The sequence below is a fragment of the Sarcophilus harrisii genome, chromosome 2, assembly GCF_902635505.1.
Source record: "Sarcophilus harrisii chromosome 2, mSarHar1.11, whole genome shotgun sequence".
Classification (NCBI taxonomy): domain Eukaryota; kingdom Metazoa; phylum Chordata; class Mammalia; order Dasyuromorphia; family Dasyuridae; genus Sarcophilus; species Sarcophilus harrisii.
This window is the reverse complement of record NC_045427.1, coordinates 24,944,608-24,960,974: the sequence shown is the minus strand read 5'-3', so window position 1 is coordinate 24,960,974 and position 16,367 is coordinate 24,944,608. Positions and strand designations below refer to the sequence as shown.

At 35.2% G+C, this 16,367-nt stretch overlaps 1 protein-coding gene across 2 annotated transcripts in view; it reads right to left on the bottom strand.

Moving 5' to 3' along the window:
* Positions 1-16,367, bottom strand: part of CTNNA2 (catenin alpha 2) — a 1,447,481-nt gene that overhangs the window by 56,270 nt on the left and 1,374,844 nt on the right. For both annotated transcript variants that reach the window (XM_031957116.1, XM_031957117.1), the window contains exons 15-16: positions 12,579-12,760; positions 199-304 (exon numbers count right to left, since the gene is read on the bottom strand). In XM_031957116.1, coding sequence (XP_031812976.1) covers positions 199-304; positions 12,579-12,760 — 288 coding nt within the window. The remainder of the gene's footprint in view (positions 1-198; positions 305-12,578; positions 12,761-16,367) is intronic.

Here is a 16,367-nt window from a genome sequence, read left to right as displayed (position 1 = left end):
TTATTAACACAAGATATATGGACTCAAATCTACCTTTCCCACCATTACAGGGCCCAGGATGGGGAAAAGGTACATAAAGTGTTTGCCAAGTCCCACACTTCATTCTTTAAAAACATTTATTGGTGCATAAAACCTCAGAGTTCAGTTGCTCATTAAAGTCTACTCAGAGGAGTGTCTGGCTCTCTTCAATTAGATTACCTGGTCAGCCACAGCTCGGGCCAATTTGTCCATTCGTGAACCGGCTTCAGCAATTTTCTTGGCTGCATTAATAACATCAGAAGTGTTTTTCAATGGGCCCTTCCCTCTGAAAGAATACAGGATATGAGAATTAATATCCAAGTATAAGCAGATTTAAAAATTAAAAACATGGATTTTTAAAAATTAAGATTAAAAGATGATAAAAATTAAAACAACACTGACACATATAAACACACATACACTCTGTCACATCACTCTCCAAAATTTGTCTCTATGTTTATATTTTCTGAGTTTACCAAGTCTTTCCTTTCTTAACAACAACAAAAATTAAAATAATTATAATGGATAATTATATAATATTCTCAAATTTGCAGAGGATTTTAACTATTAATTGCTTTATGCTTCCTAACAGACCTGAGTGGAATAGTTCCAGATGAGAAAGCTTAGGCTTAGAAAGTCAGATGGGGAAATGTGTGTTGGAATGATATTTTTACACAATTATCTTGACTCCATATTATAAGGTGACAGATTTAGAATTTGATGAGTTTTCAACAACCATCTTGTCTGGCTACCCCTTTTTCTAATTTAGATACTTGCCAGGGTCATTCAACTACTGAGTGTCACAAACTGGGTCACACAACTAGTAAGAGCCTGATACAAAATCCAAACTCAAGTCTTCCTAACTGCTGTGATGCTTAGCTGATATTTTGCTTAGGGATATTAGATGTGGAATTTTGCTTCCCATCTAGGTATAGGCTGAGCATCTTAGGCTATTTGAATATAAAACCTAGAACATGTTTTCTTCCGGCAGCCCCACAAGCTAGAAAAGCTCTAACTTATGAGCCTAAAATGATGAAAGATCATCTGTTTACCTTTCTCCAAAGGTAGCTAAGCAACTTGAGGCAGCATAATCTAAGAAAATACATCCAAATGCCACTTTTTGTACTTTTGCTACAGCTCTTCTTTTTATATCTATCAAGCGTTATTTATAAGATACTACTATGGAATAAAAAACCAAATCCCATTAGCCATGACTCAAACATGATGTGAAGAAAATCAAATCTGAGCAATGCAGGCAAGGTTCATGGTGTGTGGTAAATAATCATTCCAATCAACACTCATTAAGATTTGTTTTTTTTTAATAGGAAAATACAAAGTACTCTTTTATCAAAGTGTTCGAATTTTGTTTAATTTCCTGCTGAACATTCTTGTTCTTCCCTAAATTTACTAATTCTAAATGTAAAGTTATGATAATTTAGCATCCCTGTTGTTGATTCCAACATACACACGCGGTAATGTGAAAGTTACGGTTTCTTGGGGTAACATTAGCCCTCCCATGGTGTAAGTTAACTTTTCAATTGCTATTTAGATTTCAAAATAGAGACAGAGGTTTAAAATATGAATTTTCACGCAATATGGAAGAGTTACAGATATCTAGACAATCTGGCTCCCTCTTCCTAAAGCTGGAATATTTATTTATGTAAAAGAGTTTCTTGGTTATTTTCCCCATGTTTTTATTTCTTACCACTTTGTGTTGTTATTTTTCAAAGGAAGGCAAAAAAAAAACTTGTCAATGTTTAGTAATGTTAATACAGATTTATATTTAGCTGGTGCTGTCAAGTTTAACAGTTTCCTGTTAGAGTTTTTATTTGGATAAGTTATTTCTCATTATCTCCACTATTTTTTAGTGTAGCAGTGGTCACCATCATTGTCCTTTCCTACCACATTCATTCAATATCACCGCACTTGTTCTTTTTTCTTTTATGAATTTTATAGGATTCTGTGATAGTGACACTAACTTCTCCTCCACTTCCCTGCCCCTTCTTCACCTCTCCCATCTCTTTTTCTCTCCTTCCTTCTCTTTCTCTCCCTTCCTTTTCCCCTTTCTCCTTCCCCATCTTCTCCTCTCTCCCCTCTCCCACTCTCTTTTCATAAACATATCTGAGCATATACATATATATTATATTATATTTACCTATATTTTGTGGATATAGTTATTTGCATGTTCTCTCTTCCATTAGAATATGAGTTTCTTGTAGTTAGAGATTTTTTTTTTACCTGTCTTCCTACCTCCAGGACTTGGTATACAGTTGATACTTAATAAATACTTTGATGGAATAATGTAGGAAGTGCTTTCCTTGTTGGGTTACCAAAAAAGATGTAAAATCAAGTTTTATCGTTAGTAAATACTGGTTGCTAACATGACAAATTAATGGTTTGAGGGAATGTTATAGAATGGTCGCCTATGTGGTCTTTGCCAAGAGTCTCAGACCAGGTAGTGGGGAAACAGTATGGAAAGACTGTGCAACAATAATCAATGACAATACTAATCTAGTGTTTGATAAAATCTAAAGTTCAAGCTTCTGAAATAAAAACTATTTGACAAAAATTGCTGGGGAAATTGGAAAATGCCATGGAAGAAAGAAGGTATTAATCATCATTTAACATCCTGTACCAAGATAAGGTCAAAATATTTACATGATTTAGACATAAAGGTGATGCTATAAGCAAATTAGGAGAGCAATGGATAGTCTAATGCCAGATCTGAGGAGAAGGGAGCAATTTATGGCCAAAGAAAATCAATAGAACATTACAAAATGCAAAATGGATAATTTTGATTACATTAACTTAAAAGGTTTTGCAAAAACAAAACCAATGCAGCCAAAATTAGAAGAATTAGAGAGCTGGAGAGGAGAAAAAATTTACAGCCAGTGTTTCTGATAATGATCTTATTTCTAATTTATATAGAGAATTGGCTCAAATTTATAAGAATGCAAGTCATTTTCCAATAAATGGTCAAAGAATGAACTCACAATTTTCAGATGAAGAAATTGAAATCATTTCTAATGAAATTAAATGTTTTAAATCACTCTTTATTAGAGAGTTTTTTTAATTAGAGATTTTTTTCATTAGAGATTAGAGATTATTAGAGATTTCTTTATTAGAGAAATACAAATTAAGACAACTATGAGTTACGACTTCATACCCCACAGATTAGCGAAGATAACAGAAAAAAATAGTGATAATTGTTGGTGGAATTGTGAACTGATCCAACCTTTCTGGAGAGCACTTTGGAGTTATATTCAAAGGACTATAAAACTGCATATCCTTTGATGAAGCAGTGTCATTACTAGGTGTGTATTCCAAAAAGATTATAAAAGAGGGAAAAGGACCCACATGTGCAAAAATGTTTATTGTAACCCTTTTTTATATTAACAAGAAACTGGAAACTAAGTGCATGCCCATCTATTGGGGAATGGCTGAATAAGTTATGGTCTATGAAGGAAATGGAATATGATTGTTTTGTAAAAAATGATGAGAAAATTAGAAAACCCTGGAAAGACTTACATGAACTGATGCTTAATAATGTGAGCAGAACCAAAGAGAACATTATATATAGTAGCAACAAGATCATATGATGATCAATTGTGATAGACTTGGCTCTTTTCAAAAATGAAGTGATTGAAAACAATTCCAATAGACTTGGGATGAAAAATATCATTGACATCCAGAGAAAGAACTATGAAAACTGAATATGGATAAAAGCATAGTATTTTTTTTTTGCTTTTTTCTCAGTTTTCCCTGACTTTTGGTCTAAATTATTTTGTACAACATGACAAATATGGAAATATTTTTTAAAATAATTATACTTAACATACCATGCTTAATGTCTTGGAGATGGAGGAGTTAAGGAAGAAGAAAAATATTGGGACACAAAGTTTTACAAAAATGAATTTCAGAAATTATTTTTACATGTATTTGGAAAAATAAAGTATAGAAAATTTAAAAAATAAAAGGAATAGATATATAACATATATGTGTGTATGCATATGTGTGTATATGTATATATATTATATTTATCTATTTCTATATCTATCTTTATCTCTATCTCTATGCATCTATATCTATCTATCTATCTATCAAAACAGATTGTGGGAGGTTTGCCAAATCACTTATAAGTTCTCTAGGTCAGGGCTTCTTAATTTGTTTCTTTTCATGATCCTTTTTTTGCTCAATAAACTGTTATGCAATCCAGGATATTTAGGCATATAAAATAAATATACAAATGAGTAATTTGCTGATAATAAATCATAATTTTGTGACCCTCCATTCAGTTATGGGACCCCTTAAGGGGTCTCAACAGTTTAAGAAGCGTTGTCCTAGATAACTCTTAGAGTATAAATTATAGAGAAGACTGATAATGATTAAGATCTGAACTGATAAAGAATTTTCCTCTTTGAAATTCCTTACACAAATGAAACTACAGTTCCATATTCTACAAACTCCAGGGGCATCCTATGCCTCTGGAATATGATTCTTTTGTTGAGCTTATAAAGTCATTCAAAGCTTAGGTCCAATCTGCCTTTCTAACCTCATTGGACTGACTCCCCTTCCCATATCAGGAGGTATTTCTCTGCTTCACACATATAACACTCCAGCTCCATATAGACTTTGTACCAGCCATTTCCATTGCTTGGACTGAATTACTTCCTCACCTTTCATTCATAAAATTATTCTCTTTTAAAGTACATTTTAAACATCAACTCCTGTATGAAGCCTTTTTTGATTTCCCATTCCAGCTTAGAGATTCCTTCTTTCAAACAACATTGCATTTAATTACTTGTGTGTGTGTTTCTTAATTTTATAGTTATATTGTATTTATATATGGTCTTCTGAAGGAAAACATTCTACCAGTTTCTAAGGAAGGATGAATCTGCACTTGGACTTGGGTGAGATACAGGTCTGCCTAAGTTTGGAGCTAATGGCCTTGGGCCTAATGCACAAACACATTAAATAGCTATTTCCTTATTTCCAACTGTTTATGCTTTTGGTGATCATTCCAAGGTGTATACAACCTGTAAGATGTTTGGCTGTTTAAGGAGACTGAGCTCCCCCTCTCTACTCCCCTCTGCTCTTTTTTATTCTCCTTTCCTTCCATCCCCTTTTCTCCTCTTCTCCTCTCTCCACAAATATGCCTGAACTTTTCTTCTGTATGCAAGTGACAATTGTCCTCAAGAATATAGCTTTTTTTAAGCTGTGTATGTGTGTGAGAGAGATATGGAGACAAAAAGAGAGAGACACACACACACAGACAGAAACAGAGAGAGAGACAGAGAGACAGACAGACAGAGAGAGAGAGAGATGGAGAGATGGAGCAACAGAGAGACAGAGGCAAAGACACAGAAATGCAGAAACACAGAAAAAGAGACAGAGACAGAGAGATACAGAGAAAAGAGACAGAGATAGAGAGATCCATAGAGAGAGAGACGGGCAGAAAGACACAGAGAAAAAGAAATCAGGGAGACAAAGACAGAGCAACACAGAGAGCCAGAGAGAGAAAGAAAGGCAGAGAGACAGAGACAGATTGAAAAAATAAGAGAGAGATGGAAAGAAACAGTGCCAGAGCGAGAGAGAGAAAAAGAGAGAAGCATGGAGGGTAGAGGGGCAGAAGGAAGGCTTTAGATGTATTCCTATGATACAATCAATCTTTAAAACATTGTCTGGAGCTCCTCCTTTGAACTTCCTTTGAAATTAATTTCTAAACATCATAAAATATACAAAAGTTATAACATATTCATAATTCACGTGCATGCTTGTACATTCTTCAAACTAGCTTCGTCTACCAACTAATATATTAAGGAAGCAAAATGCCGTTAAGTTTATCATTTCCTGACGACCTCTAGAAATTTCCAAAAGCCAAAACCCACTTCCTCAGATCTATCACCATCCAGATGACTGAGAATGGAATTCTAAGAGAGTCATTCCAGCAGTGACTTGGAATAGATGTGCGCATTTCTGGCATAAATTCCCATACTCTTAAAGGGCCATTTTGAAAAGACAGTGTTCATTGGGTGCATAAGGTCCAGTCGTTATTGAAGAGGAAGTTATAGTCACAGAACCATAGCTTCTCAGATGGAAGAATCTCATTGGGCACCTAGGGTAATTTATATGTTTATAAGGACAACTCCTTTATAAAAAAATGTTCAACCAGTGATCTCACCTTTGAGGCTCTTCTGAGCCTCCTCTTCTTTGGGGTAAACATCAACAAGAACTACACCAAGAGCATTTATATAATACCTACTAAGTGCCAAGCATTATGCTAAGTGCTTTACAAGTATAATTTAATTGCTTTTCACAATAACTTGGGGAGATGAGTACTATTTTGAGAATCAATGGCTAAGCCAAGAATACTATATTCTAGCCCCAAGTCCTAAAATATATTGATTATAAGACACTAAGCCAGTCACAGATTCCCAGGGGTCTCAGCATCTCTTAGGTACAGGAATTCTTGAACTGGGTTCAAGAATTTGCCTTATATTTAATAACTTTATTTCAATAAAATTAGTTTACTTTGTAATTGTTGGTATTCTTACTTTTAAAGACATTATTCTGAGAAGTGACACATAGGCCTAAAGGGTTTAGGATACAAAAACCTGTATCCTTAATACTATAAGGAGCCCAATTGGTTCAAGGTATTTCCTCATTTGGAAGCTCTCATACCAATGAAATCACAGGGTTAGTCCTTATCCTTATCCCTAAGTGTCAGGTGCTATTTAAGTGCTGGGAGTATGAAGACCAATGCCAAAACAGGCCATGTCTTTTTGCCTCCTTGGACAGTTTTTTTTTCCCCTTTAATCCCTTTTATAATGCAAAGCATGACCAGCACGAGTTGTTTATTTTTGGCAACCAAAATGCAAAGAAGAAATTCACCTTTGATTTTGATTATCCCTTTAGCATCTTTGCAGTGGAAGCAAATTTTGTGTTTGGGCATTCTGCTAATAGAAATCTATGGTGGTCTTCACGAAGAAGTTACTATATCCACAGTGTAGTGGAACCACTTTAATTTTTAATAATAACGAAGAACATAATTTGAAGATAAGTAAACCAAATTAATGAATTAAATGGAGAGAAGAAAAAAATAAGACAAGCAAAAGAAAAAAAATGCTACGGCATGCAAATGGTTGTAATCACTTGATTTGGGGATATTTAGTACAAAGTCAAGTGGACCCTTTCTTTTGTGTCATGGAACTGGACGTGGTTTTTGAATGAAGCATAAGAATTGGATTTTTGTTCAGAGTTAAGCTAAAGGTTACCCAAAGTCAAGAAGTCAGAATGCCCAGTTTTAAAATCAGGCTTGACCTTGCTGATTAAAGAGAGGGGAAACTCTGTCATACTTTCACTGAGACAATCCATTTTTTTATGCTCAGAACAAAGATCACTCTTCTTCCAACCCAAGCCTGCACTCAACCATGGTGGATAGAGAGCTGCGCTTGGGATCAGGAAAAGCTGAGTTTGAATATTGCCCTGGTATGTGCTAGCTATGTGACCCTAAGCAAGTCACTGAACCATCAGATTCAGTTTTTCCATCTGGAAACTAAGGATAATAACAGCATGAACCTCACATGGCTTTGAGGAGAATCAAAAGAGATAATTCCTATAAAGCCAGAAACAGTGAAGCTATGTATATAACCTTGGACCCAATTACTGTAAAGGGCAACATCATTCTCCCAATCTCTCAGGGTCACAACCTTGGAATCATCCTGGATCCTTTTATATCTTTTAATCTTCCATATTCAATCTCTTGTCAGTGCTTGATGATTTCACCTTTGCAATATCTCAGGAATATCCCATGCTTCTCTCCTCTGATACTGTCACATCCCAGGTGCAATACCTACTGGATCTGCTTGCTTCAATTGTCTCCCCACTCAAGGGACTCCTCCATCTATCTACTAAAGTGATTTTCCTAAAACTCATGTTGGGTCACCCCTCCCTAGGAGGTAAACTCCAGTGGTTCCCCATTTTCAGAAGCAAATATAAAATGCTTTATTGGGCATCCAAAGCCTTTCCTAACTTTGTCCCCTCTACTTTTTTTTTTTGCTTATTATTTTTATTTCATTTTTTAATAATGTTTACAAAATGTATTCTCTTTTGGTGGTGATGTTTTTATATATAAGTAGTTTTTTTTTTAAATTATAGCTTTTTATTTACAAATTATATATATCGCTAATTTTACAGCATTGACAACTGCCAAACTTTTTGTTCCAATTTTTCCCCTCCTTCCCTCCATCCCCTTCCCCAGATGGCAGGTTGACCAATACATGTTAAATATGTTAAAGTATAAGTTAAATACAATATATATGTGTATATATATATATATATATACACACATGTCCTAACAGTTATTTTGCTGTACAAAAAGAATTGGACTTTGAAATAGTGTACAATTAACCTGTAAAGAAAATCAAAAATCCAGGCAGACAAAAATAGAGGGATTGGGAATTCTATGTAATGGTTCATAGTCATCTCCCAGAGTTGTTTCACTGGGTGTAGCTGGTTCAGTTCATTACTGCTTCATTGGAACTGATTTGATTTATGTCATTGCTGGAGAAGGCAACATCCATCTGAATTGATCATCGTATAGTATTATTGTTGAAGTATATAATGATCTCCTGGTCCTGCTCATTTCACTCAGCATCAGTTCCTGTCAGTCTCTCCAGGCCTTTCTGAAATCATCCTGTTGGTCATTTCTTACCGAACAATAATATTCCATATTATTCATATACCATAATTTATTCAGCCACTCTCCAATTGATGTGTCCCCTCTACTTTTGCAGTCTTCTTACACCTGACTCCTTGACATGTATTTTTAATCCAGTAACTGCATTTTTTACATCTTTTTTTACATAGTTTTTACATAAATAAGATCCTTCATCTCTCAACTTCTAGCATGCTTGCAATGCTCTCCCTTCTTTATTCCACCTACCATCCTCCCTGGCTACCTTTAAGTTCTAACTCTTTATTCCAGTGCCTTCTATGTGCTTTATACTTTGTTTATAAATATTTATTGAATTGAATCAAATTGAACTTAATATTTTAGCCTTGTTTTCTGCATCTGTAAAATGGGTATAATAATCTATTATTACAGATGACTATAATACTACTATGTATATTATATATAATACTTTATTACTATCTCAAAGGAGTTTTGTGAGGATACATTGAAATAACATCCTAAAACAAGAGTTAGTGACCCTGTACATGTCATCCTGGACAACACACTTGAATTCTTGGCATTCTAGGTTAATGCTGTCAAACTCAAATAGAAACAGGAACCACTTAAGTGTACAGAAGGAGGCAAGAAGGCTGCACCACACATTTCTATATTGGTTGAGTTGTTAATGCATTAACATATTACAATCACATAGGAACTACATTTCAATCAGGTTTGGGACACACTTGGGAGTGTTATGGACTTCATTCAGCCTGGGCTGTAGGTCTGACATCTATCCCATAGGCAAGGCTAATATAATATGTTCTGAAAAGGTAAAACTTTCCCTGACAAAGAGATCATCCTCATTAGAAGGGCCCAATGCCAATAAGAATCATTCTTTTTAGTAATTATACTTTTGTCCTTTTCATTCACTCTTATTATCCCTAGAGAAAAGGGTAAACTGCTTCCAAAAAAACCAAAACATTAAAGCAAAATATATAGTAATCATTGATGTGTGTTTTGTTTTTCAAACCCAGTGACATTTAATAAACATTTATTAAGCACCTACTATGTGCACTCTGTTAAACACTAGGAATCCAAAGGTAAAAATTAAAGAACTCCTACCTTCAAGTATATGATGCAGAAAAGAGATAATTAAATGCAAAAACATAAACAAAATAACAATTCAGAAAATTATTCCAAGAGGAAATGATCCTTAAGAATTCAGTGGATCAAAAAAAGATTGATTAAAAAAGTATACATGAGCTGGATGAAAAACAAACAAAACAAAACAAAACATAAAAGGTAGAGCTTGTCTGCTGTGGAGGTGAGCATCATAGCATCACAGATTTTATACTAAAAAAAGTGAAAGAATATGTCTAAGGTCACAGAAGTGGGAATGAAAAGCATATAATTCAAACCTAAGCTTAATCTGGTCTAAGACTAACATAACTTGCACAAAATCATAAATTTATTTCTCTGCTTTCTTTTTCTGTAATGATTTTTAGTTACAAATACATAATATACCAACATAATGAAAACCAATTCCATTCAAAACATGCATTAAGTGTCTACAATGCCCAAGGGCAAGTAGATAATATAGGGCATAGAGTGTCAGGTTTAGCATCAGGAAGACATCTTTCTGAGTTTAAATCTGGCCTCAGCCCAAATTCCTTGCCATATGACCCTAGAGAAATCACTTAACCCTGTTTGCCTCAGTTACCTCAAATGAAAAATGAGTTAGAGAAGGAAATGGCAAACCACTACAGTATCTTTGCTGAGAAAACTCCAAATGGAGACATAAAGGATCTGCCTCCAAAGGCAAATATGAAGTCTTTGTCTTGAAGGTGTTTACATTTTATTGGCTAATCAAGTGATGACTGAAGGGTGTCAACCAGTGCTTCTGAAATTGTTACAAGAATATTTTGATTCAAGCAATTTCTGTCTAGTTTAACACCAAGACATGAGACTTTGCAGATCTACCCGTCCCAATTGATTATAACACTATGTCATCTTCAGAAGCCTATGAAACACTCCCATTCCCAACTAGCAACATGCCTAGATTAATTATTTTCTCAAAATAATGTAATTATTTTCTATCAGACATGTCATTAATAGATTACATAATACCCCAAAGTCATTAAAATGCTGAAGAGAAACAAATTGAGTCATCCTAAGCCTTGCAATGGGGTAGTGAGGCTGATTTGATAGTGCAGACTTGTTTTTTAAAAAAACAGCTTTTTGAAAAATGTTTAGATTGAAGCTAAACTGTTATTTTTGCTAGCTTGAAGCTGTCAAAAGAAAAGCCAATGGACTGTGTCATCTATACCACTAATAAACACAATGACATTTGAAAATTCCATGAATATCCAGCAGGTACCAGTTCTTCTGAAGTTCACAAATGGTAAGTCACAATGAATAGACAGAATTATTAGCACACAACACAACCTTTCTCCACAAGCAGACATAAGTAAGGTTGGGCTTTAAATCCCTGTCATAATTTACATCTACATTCATCCTTTTCTCGTTGACACATTCCGGAGCCAATTAAGAACCCAGATGGTCCCCTAATAGCTCAGTATTGTTTCAATCTTTCAACTTTGATCACTTGTATTTACTCATTAAGCAAGAATCCACTATGTACCAGGCACTGCGCTAAGCACAGCAGTAGAATATACATTGACTACCGATTAGTTCAGTGTCCAGCCTATAGTAGGGGTTTAACAAATAATTATTGGATATGTTTAGATATAGGAAGGACTGGCTTGGAGAGGGCTGGATAACACCACGTTTAAATTACAATACATATTTCCTGGTAATTAAACATGAGATTAGCTTGTTTAGCTTCAGTTCACCTTTATGTGACAGGAATAGTACAGACAGAATCCATATTTAGCAAAATAGGTCACTGAGGTTTCACAACACAAGAAAAAAAATGACCCAAACAAAAAATATGGTGCCCTCTACCAAAGGGCAGAGAACCTGATTCAAACTTTGCCTCTGGTACTCAATATTTGGGTGATTTGGGTTTTAATCTCCTTGTGTCTTCATTTCCTCAATTATAAAATGAAGGAGTTCACACAGATGGCTTCTGAAATCCCTTCTAGCTCTACTTCTATGAATTTTGTAATCTTTGTTTATATAGCTACGTAAGGCTAAGAGACCCATTTGCTTCTCTCAGAAATATATGGAATACTATAGGCTTTATTAGCCCCGTTGTACAGATTTTAATACTGAGGCCCAGAAAGGTTGGTTGACTTGTTTATGGTCACAAATTAAACAAATCTCAGTGAGATGATTTGACTCCAAGCTTTCTTGATGTTGTGGATAAGCATCCAATTCTGTGCATGATACAACTCAATAGTCATTTATTAAATGATTATTATGGGTCAGGCGATGTGCTAAGTTCTGGGAAGACTTCAGGCACAATAAAAGATTTTTCCTGCCCTTAAGGAGTTTTAATGGTGGAAAGCAATGGAAATTAAAAAAAAATATTAAAGGGGAAGTCTGTTTCTGTAGTCATGAAAATTCATAAATTGTGATGGAGATCCCTCAAAAAAACCTTGAGAGGGGCAGGTGTCCCCATTCTTTCCTTTGTTTCAGAAATTTAATTGGCTGGTTGAACTGACACTATCAGGCCAGGAAGAAATGAATGTAAATGTTCTATACCCAATAGAGGTTAAATATCCCTATTTATTTATTTATTACGATTACCCTATTTATTACTTTGGCAAAAGTAATGGTATCTAATTGAAGAGGTTGTTCTGCTAGAGCTGGCTGACTGTCACGATGCTAATTGGCAAGTCAGTCAGCCAACTCCACGGAGGAGACATTCTATCTCGGTTACTCCCCAAGCACCGTCTTTGATTACAACGGTGTGTGCCCTTACCTCGTGAAGTCTGTCATTTCCATCATGATCATACACATCTGCTTGGCCAGGACAATGATATCATTGCCACTGTCGTCCCATTTAGCCACCTCGGCATCCAGCTTGCTCTTCTCCTGATGGAAGATTTCCACCTGTTCTGCTATTTTTGCCTTTTCCTCTTGGGGTAGCTGAGCCATGATGGCCTGTGTGGATTCAGAAAAATAGAAAATGTGAATAGCAAGCAAGGAGACCCAGACTGACTCTCTTTTCTGTAAATAGTCAAGGAGAGTTTAAAAAATGATAACGTTCTCTCAGAGCTATAGCTAGGGTAGGCAGTCAACCGTCAACCCTATGCCCCAAAGTAGAAAATTAAGAACTATCTTCTCTCCAGCCTTCCATATTGCCTAAGAAAGTAACCTTCTCCCAGGGGAGTTTCTCTCATTTGTCAATTTAAATCTAATACTTTAAGCCTCCATTCTATCCCTCCTCTCTGTGCCTCCCCACCAACCATGTCCCTGCTAAACTGATAAACTGCTGGTACCTAAATAAGGACATTTCTTACCTCATGTGCAGAAGTAGCTCACTTTGGCTTTGTATTTATTCAGTGAGTTAGTCATCAAACATTAAAACTATCTATGTGCCAGACACTGCACTCAACACCGGGCATACAAAGAAAGGCAAAGGCGTTTGCTGTACATTCTAATAGGGTAGAAAATATATAAATAACTAGCCATCTGCATCAGATAGATGGTAGATGATAGAGACATAGATATACAGATGTCATATATATATGAATGTAATCTGTAAAATAATAATAAATAGTTAATATTTATATAGCAGATATTCTGCTAAGCACTTTAAATTTTTCTCATTTGATCCTCACAACAACCCTGGGAGGTAGATGCTGTTGTGACCCCTATTTTACAGTTGAGGAAACTGAGGCTGAGAGAGATTAAGTGACTTGCCCAGAATCCCACAGTCTCTGAGGAAGGATTGAAATGTAAGTGAATTAGTTCCTCTGGAAAATACTGATTTTCTACAGTGATCAAAATACTGCAACCACTAGGCCACCTTCAGGCCTAACAAACCCTAGCCACATCAGAAATGGTGGCCAAATATAAACCCTCTACCACATAATAGTCCTGGATAATACATGTGCAAAATCAAAAGGGCCCAAAGAGGCCATCCAAATTCTTCGTAACAAGGCTGCTCATTTTCTTTGATTATATCTGTTAAAAAGGAGTCTATTCAAGTCATTTCTTTATATTTGGTCTTGGCAAAGTTTCTCCAGATGAAAAGCGTTAAGCTCCTTCAACCTGAAGTGTGTTTGAGGAAGAAGAGCAAAGAAAGAAGGTGTATTGAAATACAGAAAAGGGAATCCAAATCATTATCAAAAGGATAAGCTAATAAATAACTAAATAAAGTCTAGTTACTTTAGTGAAATAACTTCAGAGTTTCTTGTCAAACAAGGGTTCTTCACCAGAGTGCCCAGTACAGGGACATTTAGTGGAATATATGTGTTTGGTAGAGAGTCAGGGGTGCTGTTGTCAAAGCTGAGTGTAACCCATCCAAGGACTTAGTGTTATTATCACTTAGTCATTTTCGGTCCTGTCTGAACTTTATGACAGTAATATTTTCTTACCAAAGAAATTGGAGTGATTTGTTATTTCCTTTCCTAGCACATTTTATAGATGAAGAAACTGACAATGTTAAGTGATTTGTTCAGGATCACACATTTAGTAATTGATTGCAGCCAGATTTGAATTCAGATCTTTCTGATACCTTCTATCTACTGGATAACCTAGCTTCTTCAAAGATAAATGCATAAAGAAATATCACAGAAAAACATAAAGATGAAAAATACAAAGAAATTAAGTATGTGGTGGTGATGGTTTTGGTGGTGGTGGTAGTAGAAATAAGAATAGTAGTGGTAGTATATTTGTATAGTAGAAGTAAGTAAGAGTAATAGTAATTGTAGAGTAGTAAAAATAGGACTAGTGCAGTAGTAGGAGTAGGAATACTAGGAGGAGTAGGAGTAGTTTATGATTAGAAGTAGTATAGTAATAGTAGTATAATAACAGTAGTAGGAGTAGTATAATAGTAGTAAGAGTTGTAGAGTAGTAGTAATTGTAGTAAAAGTAGTAGTATAGTAGCAGTACTAGGAGTAATAAGAGGAAGAGGAAGTAAGAGGAGGAGGAGGAGGAGAAAGAGGAAGAACGTCATAGTAATGGTGTAGTAGTAGTAGTAGTAGTAGTAGCTGTTGTTGTTTTCGTAGAATACTTGGTGTTGTTAGGGAGTGAATAAAGGAGGGAACCAACAGGGAAGTACAAGAAAAATTTTCCACCAAAGGTAGAATTAGAGCTTTGTCTTGAAGGAATAAAGGGCCTTTGGAAGAGGAATGTGAAGAGGGAATACATTCCAGACATTAAAGAAACTCTAGTGAAAAGGCTTAGAGACAGGAGATTAAAAGTAAGATGCCATTTATTTTTATTTTTATTTTTTTCTGGATCTCTGTGTGAAGGTGGAGGGAACTGTAAGGCAAGAAAAGGAAAATGTTAGGTCAGGACCAGCTGATGAATGAAGGCTTTCAAGGCTAAATAGAAGAGTTTATATTGATTTATTGTGGTTTTCCTGAAAACAATAGGGAGCCACTGGATGTGAATGAATAAGGGAGTCAGATGTGGGAATCATTTATTATTTAAATGATTTAAGTTTCACAGGGAAATAGAGAATGGAACAGTGGAATTAGAAATAACTTTAAGAAATATGGGTTCAACTAGTCTTTCTGATGATTACTATCTATTCTGATATTGAGTAAGTTAGTTAAACTCCCTTGACCTCATTTTTGTCATCTATAAAAAGAGGCAATTAGTCTAGATTACTTCCGTGGTGCTTTTCAGCTCACTCTATGATGTTAGACAAGTCAGTTCTTCTGAGACTCAGTTCTCTCATCTGTGAAATGGAGGATGGGAAAAGTGGTCAGAAAAAAAAAAAACAACAACAACAATTTGGGAGAACTAGGATCTATGATGAATTTGCCATCAACACATAACAAATGATGATACCGATAGTAATTACAAAGTACAGGTACTGAAGTAAGCAGGAAGGGTAAAAGTCTGTTTTTGACAGGAAGAGTTCGGGAGGACAGATATACAACATGGTTGAGTAGAAAGCATTGGATTTGAAATGTAAACATTAGTTCATTCTTTTGTCTATCTTAGTGAGAAGGAAATAATGTTTTATTTAATGTTGGCAGGTTATAGATAATAAGATAATAGCTTTAGAATTAGAAGAGAATCTAGAGGTCATGTTGTATAACTTTTTTGTGTTATACTTAAGAAAACTGAGGCCCACAAATCACATAGGCAAGAAGTATCCAAGTCATAGACAAGACTATATCATTATATCATGATACTCATTAACTCCATAGCTTAAAATATTCACTAAGGCTTTTTTTTCTTCATGGGATTTCCAATAACTGTTTACATTGAGATTATTCAGAGTGCCACTCTCAATCACAAAGTTCATTAGGATGATTGAAGGGTTAACTAGCAAACTCATTGTAATCACTCCCTCCCTAATCTATGACAATGATTTGTATCACCTGGTATAATATTTAATTACAGGCTTTCCTACAGAATCCCTCTCTTCAAAGCACAATAAGCATGTCATCTCCAGAAAGCTTTGCCTGGTTCCATATTTATTATTGCTCTTTCTCTTTTGTCCCAAGATCTCCCTGCAAAAATTCATGAATTTTCATGTATTTTATTTACATGAACATTACAATAAAATACATTAGAAAATGTATTT